The sequence below is a fragment of the Nesoenas mayeri genome (assembly GCF_963082525.1).
Source record: "Nesoenas mayeri genome assembly, chromosome: 19".
NCBI classification, from domain to species: Eukaryota; Metazoa; Chordata; class Aves; order Columbiformes; family Columbidae; genus Nesoenas; species Nesoenas mayeri.
In genome coordinates, this window is record NC_137568.1 from 1888799 (window position 1) to 1904325 (window position 15527).

At 43.8% G+C, this 15527-nt stretch overlaps 1 protein-coding gene across 1 annotated transcript in view; it reads right to left on the minus strand.

Annotated features, from left to right (window-relative positions):
- RAB11FIP4 (RAB11 family interacting protein 4) overlaps positions 1 to 15527 on the minus strand; it is a gene marked incomplete at both ends in the record, with an annotated part of 89279 nt that overhangs the window by 50805 nt on the left and 22947 nt on the right. The window contains 2 exons of the mRNA XM_080356506.1: positions 5955 to 6043; positions 12452 to 12539. Of these exons, the coding sequence (XP_080212632.1) occupies positions 5955 to 6043; positions 12452 to 12539 (177 nt within the window). The remainder of the gene's footprint in view (positions 1 to 5954; positions 6044 to 12451; positions 12540 to 15527) is intronic.

A 15527-nucleotide genomic window follows, 5' to 3' on the forward strand; every position in this document is an offset into this window, starting at 1 on the left:
GAAATACTCAAAAAAGAGTAATTGATAATAACAACTATAAGTGCAGGAGGTGACTTTCTTGTAGATACCTGGAAGGACATGACAGCTGGAACTTCGGCTCCATCACGAAGTCACAGTGAGGATGGCTGACCCAGGCAGCCACTCTTCCACCTGTTTCAAACCACCCAGCCCAATACAGCCCTAAGAAACAGCACATTTTGGCTCAGACAAGTCCCTGTGAGAAGTGAATAATGTTTGGTCTCTTCTTGATTTAAGCTTGTATTACAGCAGTTCACCTGCAAAAGCAGGTGCTTAAAATTTAAACCAGCTAACTGGCAGAATTTGTGCAAAAAACGCCAACACACACAAATTCAGCCCAGCTTCCCAGCCCCCAAAAGATGAATGAATACACACTCCTGCACTGGGATGCTCCGTTCTGGGGCTACAGACACTCAAGCAGCATCTTTCTCAGGTCAGCCCAGCCCTGCGGAGTCTCCTGCTGGGCTCACACGGTGGGATTGTAGTTGGAGGGAGCAAAGCTCGTCTACTGGGCTGTTATGGCAAGAATGAGGTGGGAAAACATTTCTCCCAGCCTGGGAGCTCTTAGATTTCAAAATATCTTCCTGGCTTAGCTCAGGATGAGAAGGTCAAACCCTCGCATTTTTCTCAAAAGAAAAACCAAAACACATTTTGAGAAATGGAAGAAATATTTTCTGACTGGGCCAGAGCGTTTCACTTCTTTTGTGTTCTATGTGTTTTATACAACAAGCAAGCAAAAACAGATCGGGGAAAAAGTAATTTCCCTTTCAAAAATGTCAGTGTGTGATGTTCCACCAAATCAAAACTTCAAACTGGTTTTGAGAAAGAAAATACTCCTCGAATGTCTTTTATGGCTGTTTTTGGAGGAGTCAGCGTTTATTTTGTTGGAAGACGCCTACCTTGCCCCGAATGCAAAACTGCTCATTCTATGTACAGCGGTTCTTCAGGGCAGCACTTCGTAATCAGCTTCAGCAGCCAGGAAGGGAGATTATTTTTATGCAGGTGTTTTGTAGGAAGGACACTTATTTTAGCATGTATGCACAGACATAAAAATATATAATTCAGAATATTGCCAGGTGAATGCAGGCAATTTCCATGTAAATTAGTCCCAAATGGGGGCCCGCTGTGCTCTTCATTGCTCTGGGTAATTGTTCACTGGGGGTTTCTTGGCAGTTGTAGTTAATGTTGCTTTCTGGTGCTTGGAAAAAATGAACTGCTGAGAGTGTTGCCCTTAGAGGTTCCAATAAACTTCTTGTCAGTGCAGATAGTGTGTTGCCTGTGTAGAATCCTGCCTGGTCCTACCTAGGAACGTGGACTTTTCTCGCTGTATCAAGCTTTTCTTCCCCCCGCTCCAGCAAGCGATTCAGGCAATGACCCCCCAGTACAACCCAAGGCGTTGACCTCACTCCTGCCAGGGTCTGAGAAGTCTTTGTACTGATTTCAGCAGGGGCTGCGATCAGTTCCTGGGCTGGGATCAGTCCCTAGGCTGGGCCTTCCAAAAGGCTGTCCCTGAAGATGCTGAGCGTACTCATTACCCAGGGGATGCAGCAGAAGCTGAGGGGAAAGAGAATCTGGGAGATTTAGGAGCACCAAACATAAAACAGACTTCTAGATTTGACCAGGGAAAACAGGGAAATGTCTGCTTCCCTTGGCGTACCCAAGAGAGAGGCTCAAGCCAGAACATTCCCCAGCTGAATTCCATTCCATGCATGTCCCAGGTTTTGACTACTGAGGGAATGAAGACACAGCTTCTCTCTCAGCTTCTTGAGGAGATGGTAGGAGGAGCTGCTCATAGTCCAGTGCGGGTCCCACAGTGACAGCAGGACAGAAGAGCCCACCAGCAGCTTGGGACGGGAAGGAGTTTGCAAACACACACTGTGCTGATCACTGTGTAGCATAAACACCCCAAGTGTCTCGAGCATGGAGAGGGAATTCTTCACATGCAAGGCTGAAAACACAATGGGAGCCAAGAGTGACTGGGAGAGTGTGGGTGGTGGAGAAAACTGGGGGCTGATAAGAAACAGAGGGGAAAAAAAAAGCTCAATTTGCCGTATTTAATATTGCTTCTCATCATTTTTTCTCTTGGCTCTCGCTCGGAAAGGTATTTCCAACTTAATAACATCTTAACGCCTTTGCCTGTGCTAAGATAGGAGTGTCTGCCAATGCTACCACAGAAAGCAGAAGGAAAGAGGTATTAACAGTTAGGCAACGCTTGGGTTTAATGTTAGAAAAAAACAGCAACGAGAAAACCCTCTTGACAAATGAGGTCAATCATCTTGCCCAAGAACACTGGCAACTCTTGACCACTGTCAGCTGGAGCCAGTGCTAGAGTTGCTTCAAGCGCTGGCAGGGCTGGCGAATGGGGTGTCCTCAGCGGAGAAAAAAAAGGAGAACAACAAGAAGAGAACTGCAAGTTTGAGCTCGATAAAATATTCAACGCTCTTCTGGGCTTTGCTTTTCAATAAATAGCAATACATGGCACAACTGGAGATAAAACCTGCAATTCCAGGCTGACAAAGGAGACCTATGCAAATGGCCCTTCACCTTTCCTCAGGCCGGCTGTGTCCCAGACTGCTATGTTCTTCTACAGCCTAATGAAAAAGCCATTTGGATCACAGTCTTCTTCCAGCGCAGAAAGGCCCTCGCTGTTCCGACACAGATATTAGCAGATAACCTCAAGCAGCTTGCAGGGAAAAAAATTTCAGAAGCCAGTGGGGGACTCCTAATTGCTACTGAAAATATTTTCAAAGCAGCAGATCAGCCAGTAGTCCCAGCTCCATCCCAGATGCAAACACAATTAATTTGTCATGTTTCAACAATTTTTCTGCTGTTCATACAGTGTAATTAATCACTTGGCAGGCAGGCAAACACACACAGGACTGAAAAAGCAGCTCATTCTTTGATGTGCAGCAATCGTCCTGTACCCTGTTTAAAAGCAGATTCACACTCATTTACAGGTTAGAACAGCAGAAAAAAAGGGAAGCAGCTACTCAATACAGCAACATTTCATGAGAAACAAACAGCCTTGTTTCAAAAAGGGCCCCACTATTACCACATCTTACAGCGTGTTTTCACTAGGTTTGCATGTATGGCATTTGGGCACCAATTTCAGATGAAAATGCAATTACATGTAAAAATACATAGTGTGTCCCACCATCAGTAGCTAGTTGAGTAGATACCCTGCTAGCTGGTGGTGAGAGGCTCCAAGATCTGTCATTCAACCTCCTGTCATCTATCCAGGTGATCTAGATCCAGGCCCCCTTCAAATCTGAACAGCTAAAGTACACCATGTGAACAGCTGAAAAATCCCTCTCCTGTTGCTGATTCCTCTTTCCCCAAACACAGATGCTCAGACAAAAGAGCAACTAGACCCAGGTCACTCCTTCCTAGGGCCTGCAATGCAAACCTTGGCCAGGGAGCTGCAGATGCAGCCAGCCTAGTTCCCTCAGAGTCCTGTGGCTAGTGCTGCCGGCTGGCCAGGTGCCCAGGAAGGCTCCGAGCCAGCCATTTGGGAATACCAGACACAGACACTTTGCTTTGTTTGAGCTGGCTCAATCTGGGTCTGGGTTTTCACACAGATACTTCAGCTGTGGACTTGCTGTTGGTTACTGTCTCCAAAAGGCCATCCAAGGGCTCTCAAGTGCTACCAGATGCTTGCCACAAAGCAAATCCTGCACACTGGGCTAGAGAGGCTTTTGTCTCCCTTCAAACTGGAGCTAAAACAAGAGGTGAGGCCATAGCAGCTGTGAAAGGAATTCAGAATTGATAAATTAACTTTTGGGAAATTCAGAGCATTTCTCTTATCTGTCTAAAGGCGGTAAGAGACAGAAATTATACTAACGACCTGTGCTTGACTGAAGCAGTGTCTGAAATGGAGCACAATACAGACCTTAGCCAAATCAACAGACTCTGAGTCCACACGCAGAGGGGTTTATTCATAGGTCCTAGAGCTGCGAGCGTCTACAACTGCTAACTCCAAACTGCAGTCTCATCCTCCCAAGCTTCTTTGGACCAGCTTCTCTGTATGTGCCAACATACCCTCTGCAGCCTGACTCAATGCTTTTTCCCGGTCTTTAACTGACATCTAGCGAACGGTTTCCAAACTGCACCTGGAAGACCTGGAGAATGAAGATGAAACGGTCCCCTCTGGAGGGCAGCTGTGCAGAGGAGCTGTGGGACAAGCATGGGGTGTACAACAATGTCCTCTCCCCACCACGATGGGTCATCTGGCCTGCGGGCAGTTGGGAAAGAGCCTGCTTCTGCTCAGAGGCTGCACAAATACTGCACTGGCCCAAGTAAATGGGCAAACACACTTGCTGGGCTCTACTGCAATGATGGCACCCACTGCAGGGACCACACAGGGTGGCTGGTGGACATCAGAAGTCCTACTCAGGAGCAATCAGCAAGGCTTCCACCGCAGCATTGCCAGATCAGCTCTTTCTGAACAGGAGGGGTCAACCCTCTGCTCCCTTCCTCTCCCAGATGCACGAATCTAGAACTCAGGTGAGAAACTCATCGGCTGCGATCAGGATTAGCTTCTGCAGCTCCCATCCTTGGGCTCTCCAGGCAGATGGGTGGCAGGAGCGATGTGGTTTGCAGCCATCTCACAGTTTATCTTCTAGCACTCTCCACAGCACAGCTTTGGGTGACTGCAGATCCCTGAAGAATAAAGACCCAATGACCATGCCATTGGACTTCAAAGAGCATCAGAACCAGCCTGCAATGTCTGCATAGCAATCAGGGAACATCTAGTGTTTGCAGAGAGCCTGCTATCCATTTTATAGCCTCTATCATCTATTGCAAAACAGGACATTTGGTTTATGATACCTGTTAAGGTAACCAAGCAACAGCATGGCAGGTATCTATGTCATCAGTTACAAAAAAATAGGGTTTTAGAAACAAGCAGAGTGATGGTGGTGTCAGCCTGTCACAGCCCAGGTACTGAAACCAGTCGGGCATTTTCACCAAGCAAAAGAGCTAGCAAGCCCAGACAACTCTTCCTTCTTAAATAAATTTATGACCAAATTCTGCTCTACTGCTTGCAGTCTTAGAGGGCCCCTTCCATCTTGTGACAGACATCTTCTGCACTAAACTGAAGGAATTGTATCTATACTTTCTGTAAGAACACTGGAAACCGTTTTGTATAACACCATGCAGTACTGTAAAACCAGCATGCTTATCGCATGTCTTTCCTCAATACATCAGTATTTTTCTCGCACTTCATCATCTGGGAAGGTAAAATGCTTTCCCTGCTGATTTCAGGATCACTTACAGTCTCGTAACACCATTGACACGCAATCCTTTTCTGAATGTACAATGCTAACTGTAGCTTTAATCTTAAGAATTTACATGGGTGGAGGTGAAGAAAACCAAAGTAAAATGAAGAAGAGACAAACAGATGCTTTAAGGAAGCTTAACATTGTCCCGCTTGTTAGACTGCAGACACTGTCCGATTAAGGATACAGATGCAGACCTTTAATAGCCTGAAAATATGCTATACCCACCAGCCACAATACTATCAAGGTTACCAAAGGTGTATTGTTCCTGCTTCGCAGCAGCTGTTGAGTCCCTGTTTATTATCTGCAGAAGGTCTCTAAGGACTTGTTCAGCTACAAAGCTGGACTATTTCATTAGATACAAATCAGTGTTTTCCACTTGTGTGGTGCCAGCAAGTTTGTCTCCCTTCACAGCCAAGCAAACAGTGAGTTTTGTAAGAGCAATGCTATCCAAATCCTAAATACTCCCACACTAGCCGACAGCTATCAGGTGTTAAATGCAGCTTAAGCCAGTGTGGAAAACTTGCTAACAGCCATGAATCTGGGAAGGAGGAGTCAAGAGGCCAAGCAAAACAACAGCCTTTACAATGACGCACCTACACATCACTCCAGAGTCTTCCTCAGCCCACTGACACGAGACAGAATTAGTGTTTCTCTTACCTGGTAATAGTAATCGACATACTGTGGCTCGTAGTGCGGAGGCCCAGAGTTTTCAGGAGACAGGACATCTTTTAGTAACTCCTCACAGCCTGGCAAAGAGAAATGAGAGCAAATGGATAGGCGGAGAGTTTATCTTCCCAGAGACTCTATGCACAATAGAGTAAGAAACCGGTTTTTAGCTAGTCTGTAGGCACAAAAGCTTGAAAGTTAGCTCTGGAATATGTTTAAATAGCTGTAACAAAGCCCTGCCCTTGGAGTTCTGCGCAGCACATATCCAGCGTGTGGGACTTAAATAAGTGCAGTTACACTAAGGCTGACTCTCAGTGTGGATACGCTACACTGCAATGAAAAGCTGAGCGTTGCTTGGCTTGGCAAACTATCCCGCGGGATAGAAACCCAACCCTGAGCAGCCCAAAACTCTGAAGTCGAACACTGGATTTGCAGGCTCGGCGTGAGCCAGTGTCTGCTGCACATTAGTAGTGGAGCTGCTTCTGATTTCCTCTGGTCTAGTGACAAGAAGGCAATACCTAAATGTCACAAATTCCCCTTCAAAAAGAGCCTAGTGTTGGGCAAGCAAATATCTATGCATTGCAACCAGAGATTTCCAGCTTCTGTGTTTGCTTTTGCTAACAACCACATTAACAGCTGGAAAAATCAATGTCTGTGTTTCCCTCAGTCCTCCTCTCATCTGAAAACCTGCGACAAATATAGAAACACTGAAATCACCAAATGTCTCATTCCCCATTAATTACAAATGACTGCACTTGGCACGTTGAGCTGCAGAAGGCAGGACTATCAGGCCAGGTTATTTTAGAATAACCAGTTTACAGCCTAGGGCCTAAGCTGTGTGACACCTCAGCACGTGTTGTACACTGTCCTACTTGGAAGCTGCAATTATCCAGCAGTATTTCTCTCTTCTATCCCACCACTAACGCAACACGTTTGGCTGTGACGTTACACACTGATACCCATCCATGAGGCAGGTGAGCCAGAGGTAACAGAGGAAAGTAAGAAAGTGTGAATTATCCCTGTCAAGATGCAAATCAGAAACTCTTAACTCTGGAGGATGGTGGGGCTGGTCTTCTCAGGCCACTTCTCATCAATGGTGATGAAAGTGTTTTACAAGTCCCTGAAGGGGAAGATGTAAACCTTTAACTTTTCCAGTTCACTCAGGATGCCACACACAACTTCCCTTATAAGATAATTTTGCAAATTTACCTTCAGTTTCATTTTTTAAAAAAAATTAGTTTTCTTCACACCCTAACAGTCCATTTGCAAACAGACATTCTGGCCACAAATAAACACAATTGCAGCAAAGCCATTTCCTGCAAATGCTCCGAGAAGGAGATTTAACCCATGCTGCATCAGGCAATTTTCACAGGCAATTAAACAATTTTAATACTATAGGAAATCAAATCTGGTTACCTAATTGAATGTAGTTGGTGCCTGGCATTTCTCCTTACAGCAATAACTTTTTACTTTATCTACCCTTGGATCTTTAATGGTGTATTAGACTCATTTACAGTTTCAGGCTGTATTTAGTAAAATTTAGTTGAGCCTTAGAAAACTCTGAAGTACTTTTAAGAGTAACCAACTTCAGGTCATTAAACAGATATAGTGTAATTTATAACAGGAGAGCTCAACTCTTCACCTTTATGTAACAGCCCTTCTCCTTAGAGCCATCCCAGCTCTGCTCCTGTATTAAGTTACTCCTGAAAGAATGGACAGATTCATCAAACCATCTTCAGTCATGGAGCACGGTAAAGTCTGAGATCTATAGCTATGAGCTATACATCTGTGCTCGCGCTAGATCCAGCTATAGCTCCCGCGCCAGTGCAGCTGTTCTGGCCTTTAGTAGTGGTATATACTACAAATACTGGTGTCAGGCAAATAAACTCCTTGTACACGACTGCAACATGTCCATTGCCTATTCCATACCGAATCTGCAGGGCAAAGCAGGTACAACACTGTTCCTAGCTATGGGATAGCAACTTAGATTTGAAAGTTAGTTAAAAGAGATGGGCAAAACTCGGCACTGGTTTGGTAAGACTTATGTTTGTCTGAAGCATCTAAATGAAACCATAAAGGCAAACAGAAAATTTCCAGTGAAACAGGTGGCCAGGACTATTCTGTTTTGGAAAACAAATAATAAAATTTCGTACAACATTATTTTCATATTCTTTCACAGTCCAGATAACGTGTCGCAATCTGAGATACTAGAACAGCCAACATCCATTTTTGAGCATTTCTTTAAAGCTTTGGGCAAATCTGTATTATTGGAATTTTCATCAAATTTGCTAGAAACTCATGGAGAAACATGTCTACCTTTTAACTTTTATGTGCTCACATAAAACTGCTTCTAGAAGCTTTCCAGCCAACTGCAGTAATTAGATGCCTAAAGATCCAGGGAAGCAGAGAGATGGATTTTTGAAGGCACATAATGGTCTGTGTTACTATTTTGAGGATTCAAAGGTTGCTATTGCTGCAGGTGGGGAAGCATATAAATTCACAACTGTGCTTCTTCCACATGGTTAATGACTATGAAGGAGCCCCAAGAACTCTCCATTTCCAAATATCGTAACAAAGCATAACTTAAATGTCCTTAAAACTTCTACAAGATGAGGAAAAGACTCTCTTGCTCCAGGAGAAAAACAGGCTGTACGATTTCATCTGAAAAAAATAGTGATTCTGCTATAGCACAAAGATGCATTATGCAGAAATGCTCTGTGCTAAGGTGGCTCAGTCTCTACCATTATGAAAGCCATTACTCTCAAACTGATACACAGCAGTGCTGTTTTCATGCTTAAAATAAGCTATAAACTTGGAATACTTTTGCCTTTACCTTTTAATTCTGCACTGATTTGTATTTGTCCTGTACCCTCTCATCTCTGGGAGCTCCAACACCAAGGTCAGTAGGGGGAGCTCACCTTTTACTTGTCAGGGCTTGGGGTTTTAAGTAGAACACCAAAGCAGAGAGACCACTGGAAAGACAACACAAATCTTAAAATAGAAGGAACAGTTCAGACCTAATTAGACCCTGCCAAATGTACCAAGATCCTGGTCCTGCAAACGATGTGTTTGTGGCTGTGGAACCCACCACCCTGCACTGCACATCAGAAATAACAGTTCCACTGAAGCCTTTAAGTATTACAAGTGGCAGAAAATATTTAGTGGATCAGTACAATAAATTCAGTACAGCAAAACCAGTCATTGACTTCACTGAGCAAACAGTAATGGATCTCACGCTGACCCTGCTGAAATCAATGGGAATTCAGCCTTTGAGTGATGCTCTGGCTGCTCTCAAAGTCTCTAAGCGATGCCACTTCTTAGATAGCACTGGCTTTGACACAGCTGCTACGTAAGAGGGTACAGGTGTTATTTCATGACAACTGCTCTCCAGATTGATGCAGTTATTAGAAATAAAGCCATGCAGTGAGCAGATAGGGAGGGCAGCTTCAGCAGGAGTAAAAGCTTCATATTCTGGCATTCCAATGAAATTGCTGCAAAGCTTTAAGTTTGATGGCAAGCCTGTCCCTGGCTCTGACAGAGCCTAATTGCATGGGGAAAGCAGACTAGACAGCAGGGGCTCAGCACAGATGCTGAGACAAAGTCCTTTAATCCACAAAGGACCAGTAGAAAGAAGCAAAGCTTCCCATAAATAGAAAGTACCCTGATTGTCCAGTATTCCACCCCAGGGACACAGTGGGAATGAGTTTCTCCCCTCTAGCACAGGTACCTCCACTTGAAAAAGTCTTCTCCATCACTTCCAAAGGTCCCTGTTGTTAGTGAGACTCCTCAGCACATCCTTCCTCACAGTTCCTCCTACTCAGCAGCTGAAGATTAATTGCCTTTTCCACCTGATAGTCCCAGCAGCTGCTCTGAGGTACATGACTCATATGTCATGAGGTTTACCCAGCTCAGAGGCACCAAGGAGGAGCCAAGGCTTGATGTCCACTTGTGAGGGAACACAACACTTTTCATTTGTACCAGCCAAGAGTGAACAATGCCCTGGTTTATGGAGATTCTAGATCCACAGTTTGGGGTTTCTCCTTGAAGCCAGAGCTGCTACCAACCAATTACAAAGCAGATGTTGGACACTCCAATGTTTGGGATTTTTTCAGGTTCCAACATTTAGTTTTTTGCTAAGATCCGTACCTGAATCTGAAATGCCTAAATCAACATCATCAGAGGCCAATTCTTTACCACTGTTGTTCCAGATGCTTCAAACCTCATGCTTTAACTGAACTACCAAAAACCCCACAACACTATTACTACCTCTGTGCAGCAAAAAATTTCTTCAGCATTCTGTAAAGGCAAGCATCTAGGAGACAAATGAATCTGAAGTCCTACAAATAAGAAATATGGCAAGGCATTATTACAGTAAAGCTTGAATTTAAACATTTGGCTTCCAGTGCTATGAATAACATGGCTTCATACTCCATTACTGAAGAAAAACACTGGTGTAATAGGATCTCATTTTGCTCTATTAATCTGATTGCCCCAAGCAACTGCAATAGGCTGAGATGTTAAAGAATCATATTTATAATCTCTTGCTGCCAAGACAAATTGCTTTTTGTTCACTAACAAGCCTGCCGTTACCCATGGGATGTGGCTGCACTGAAAAGTGAGAGGTAACAACGCAGTGGCGGCTTTCCATTCCAAAAGGTAGACATATCCTGTCTGAATTTTAAGATGACCAATTTTATTTGTAAGAAAAATACGGCTGGTAGCTAAAGACCAATAAAACTTCCATGCTGTGAGGTGAGCAATAGAACCAGCTTTCCTAAAGAGCTGCTGTGAAAGTACGAATAACAATGTCTTATCAGAAATAGATACAACTGCTCCTGTGATTATACACGCTTGGCACTGACACTGTGTAAGTGTTGACAACGCTAACGATGTGCTGAGAGAGCTCTAGGTGATGCTGCAGAATTGGATGATTTCCTTGTTCACATATACAAACTAATATCCACCAAGCATAAGATTTGGACCCCACCTGTAATATGCTCCACATAAGGACTTTAAGCTACTCGTAAACTTGGAGCACAAGGTATTCCAGAGAGTTTGATTCAGTCACATCTTTGCAGGACTAGACCTTAAGATATGAATACATGAATCAGTTCACACAAGGTGAGCAAGGATGAAAACTCCCAAGGTGTCATCACCCTCCAATAACTGTCAATATGCACACGCTGTCCCTCACAGTAACAGAATGTAGCTGCCCACTCCTTCACCAAGGAGTGAACAAGATTATTACAGCAGAAATGTTCTTCTGGGTCACATCTTTCCCTTCCTGACCATATTTTGTGCATTTGTGCACATCTGTAGACTCTGAATTACCAGATGATTTCCAGAGCTTGTGTTTTATTTAACCCAGAACCCAGTTTGCTACAGCATTTCCTGGACAAGGAAAACCTCTAATATAGATTTCTATACACTAACATGTTAACGTTTCTTCTGGGCTTTCTAGTGCCTTCTCTTCAAACATATCAGTGTTACCTTGGAAGGTATCTCGATGAACATGGACTGAGAGCAGATTCTCACTGTAATTTTACATAATTATACACTATCCTTGGCTGCCATAAACTTTAATTAAAATTGCTGTGGTGTTACATTCTTGCATCATTATGGCTCTGTAATAATCTCATCATAGCAGACTCTTCAGAGGCTTCTCCTGGAATTCCAATATGATCGCTGTGACATTCACTCCGTCCCTGAAGTGAAGCCTCTGGGCTGCGACAGTACTCTGGCACTTTACTCAGGACATACTACGTGTCCAGAAAAGAACAGGCTGGATTAAGTTGCTATACAAAGCCAGAAAACTAATCAGCAGCAAAACAGCTGAAGTCTCTCTTCACTGCTTTGCTGTCCTTTGGCTGAGCTCTGAAGCATCAGAATGTCCCTCTCTTCTGTCAAGAACTGTGTTCCCTTGCGAAGGAGATGGTTTGATCCACCTGGTCTCTATCTTCAGGGCTAGCATGGCCAGCCTGTAATTAACCCTTCATTCCAATACATATCCCCAAGTAATGTGAAAACATGTATTAACTATACCTTGTGGATACCTCACAAGGAGTAGAATAGCCTTATATTTCCTAGCAGAGAAACTAAAGCCCAAGGGCTCTCTAACTTCCTTAGGTAAATCAAGGGTAGAAACAGATGAGAACCTGAAAGTATCATACTTTGGCACTGCCTGCTAACCACAAAGCTATTCATTATTCTGCTACATTTCTCTGTAAACCACATCACGTTTGTTCAGAAAAACCAACAGTAAACCAATACACAAGCACCTGTGCATGCAGGAATTCTAGCACTGCTTACAACTGATACATGAGATGCACAAAAAGGAAAAATATAGTGGCTCTGTTCCCAGAGTTGCCTGACTGTCCCCAGGAATAACCACACTCAAGAGAGAGGATGTCTTTCATCATTATGTTTTCTACAACAAGAGAAACACTAGTGGAATTAAAGTGGATTATTTTTAAGAAAAATGCACATACCTTTGATAGCAAATACTCCATGACAGAAGTCCTTAAAATTGATTCTTCCCAAATCATTTGGGTCCAAGTATTTTGCCAGTTTTTCCACCTAAAAAAAAAAAAAGATCATAAAATATGTGTTGAGCTTGGTGCTTCATCTGTTGCTCAGCTAGCCTATATGTTCTACAGAAAACCCCAAGTGGAAAAATACCTGTAAAGATCACTTGAACCAGCCAACAAATTGTTCTGCAAGGAGAAATCATGTTTTTTAGTTGGATTATCTGGTGCTGAGTAAGACATGTGCTCTGAGCAAAACACTTGTGCAGCTGGGACACATTAATACCCTCCTGCGTGGGTCTCAAGAGCTTAATAAGAGGTGAATCTGCAACCTAGCCTTTCATCTTAGAGCAGGGTGCTAAAAGGATCTCCTTCCATAGGAGCCCTTGCTGAGTGTGCAGCTCATAGGAACTTAAAACCTTAGTGATCTCCATCCCTCTCATCAAAAGTTACTGGGAAAGGAGAGATAAAGATGTGCACAACCAGAGATGCCTCATTCCCTGAAGAATCCAGACTATAGGACAGAAAACTCAGTGGGCACTTGGGATCAAATGAAACTTCCTCGCCACAGCAGAGAATACAAGTTTTGTATAGGGTAATAGAAAAAAAAAGATTCATGCGATGAGAGAGAACAGTTCTGTTCAGTATACTCTGCAAACAAGCAATGTACTTATTGCTTATAATCTCAGCTTCAGTTTAGCCTTTCTGATCACTACTCACCATAAAATGAGATTACACTGAATTTAAACACAGCCACCAAATTGGCATTTGCCCCAAAGAAGGTCTGGCAGATTTTTCATGAGGGTTTTGAGGAAGAGGGAGAAAAGCAGTCTAGACGGTACAGGCTGTTGTGTGATGTGCTGTCTAGAATAAAGAAATAGAGAAACAAGTAACTGAAGAAGAAGGAGAGAGGCAGAACAGTCCGGGGAGGTGGGCACAGGGCTGGGACACCCCAGCTCTGACTGTTCTCCTCTCTGTAGATAAAAAGGCTGTGTGACATTGTATAATAAGTCTCTGCATGTCCCTGTGCGTGTTGTGCCCAGCAGGTTCCTTGCTGAGGCACAGGCTGCTGCTGAGATCACCATCCACTGCAGCACAACCCTGACCTGGACCTGGGCCCCCAGACACCCTGGAGTATAAACCGGAGGCCAGGACAGCAGACACGTAGGATGTGCACAGTCCTGGAGTCTGCAACGTGAGCTCAGATGTGTCAGTGTGAGCAGCAACAAAAGCCCAGCTGGAAAGATATGCAGCAAATGAATCCACATGACCCAGTTTCTCTTCTCATGCTCACAAAACCCTAGCAGTTTCTTAAAGCCCTGCAGATAATGCACTGATGTGTGCGCATGACACTTCTTCCTTCAGATGCTCTCAGTGCTTACAAATTCTCTCTGTGCCCATAAATGTCATGATCAGCCAAAGGCCTCATTTACGAACAAGCAAATCTGGATGATGAGAAAATGAACATTTTTTCTATTCACATGCAACACAGCAACAAAATCCAACCAGACACCGGTGTGCCAGGTTACAACACCAACCTGTAACTCTCTCTGACTAATGGCAAGCTCCCATCATGGCCATGTCAGCAAATACTATTTCAGGTGCTCGCAGGGTTGCTTTAGAGAATCCTATTTCCTATAGGTCTCTTGCTAAGAGGCAACAAATTATGGTTTAGGTTTTAATGCACAGATTCCTGGAGCCAGCTGGGAAGCCTCTACGCTGCTTAATATGGTGCTATAACACAGCAGTGTCACTGGAGGTTCTCAGTGAATGGGGCACATTAAGTTTATTTCTCAAAGCTGATCCAATGATTGCAGTCTGCCAGTTGCTCACCCACATACAATATACATTTTAAATCAAATTAAATAAGATGTTGTATGCCTGAAAGTATGTATAATAGAAGAACAGAGAATGCGTTCACATTTAGGTCTAAGCAATGTCTTAACAGTAAATGAAATTATCACCTGAGCAAAGTGCTTCTGTCTCCAGTTTTCCCTAAATTTAATTTTCCAGCTTTACAATTAGATTTTATTATGCAAGTAACTGACATCAGTGCAGGAGATGACAAAGAATTTACCGAACAGCCTGATGGAATTTATGATACTAGTACTCACATCTTGAGCCAGCGCTAATCAACATAGCTCCCAGAACAGGTCAGGGGCTACAAGGATTTTAATCAACTGGAACTACATTTAGGTGGATACTTGCATAGAGTTTGTGCATTAATATACATGCATGTATTGTGCATAAATCCCTGCATATTTGCACAGCCTGTAATGCACCTGATCATGTGTTTTTACTAATAGCTTTCTGGGATAAGTCAAGAAGCTCTTCCTAGTTAATTCCAGACTGAAGGCATTACTTAAAATTAAGCTCAATTTGTGGAATGGGCAACTCAGCCCCTTTCTGCAGCCGTGGAACACGCAGGATGCGCCTGTCCTGGGCACGTCAGGCTCCTGAGATGCTGATCCCATTGCAAGGGACATGGCTGCAAAACCAACTGCTGCCACAATTCAGTGCTGAAATGCCCATGCGATTGTTTTAATACCTACAGGCAGCACAAGGAACATACCATGGTCTCCAGCACTTAACATCATAAGCCATCATGATGAGCTAGAGACTGTTTTGGGCTGGGGACCGATGCTTTTCTCTGCATTGCTGCCCAGGGGAGTCCCACACCATGTGGGACAGCACAAACAAGGTCTGGATTGCAAACTAGTTCTTCATTGTAGGAAGAGGACAAGAACAGAAAAAATGAACTGCAGGCTCAATAATCTAGCTGGTTCTTTTGGCAGCAGCAAGGTTCTCTCCAGTGAACCCTCAGTAGACATCCAATAGTCTCGGAGAGAAGACATCAATCGTTTTTGCTTTGGGAAACAATCAGAGAAAAAACAAACCCTCTGTCCCTATTGTTTAACTTGCTTGGATGAATGGGCAATTATCCTTTCAATGCAAACATGTTTCCCCACTGTAATCACAGGTCACTTCAGCCAAAACACTGGCCTCCTCTCTGCTGGGTTTCCTAGCAATGCTGACTGTG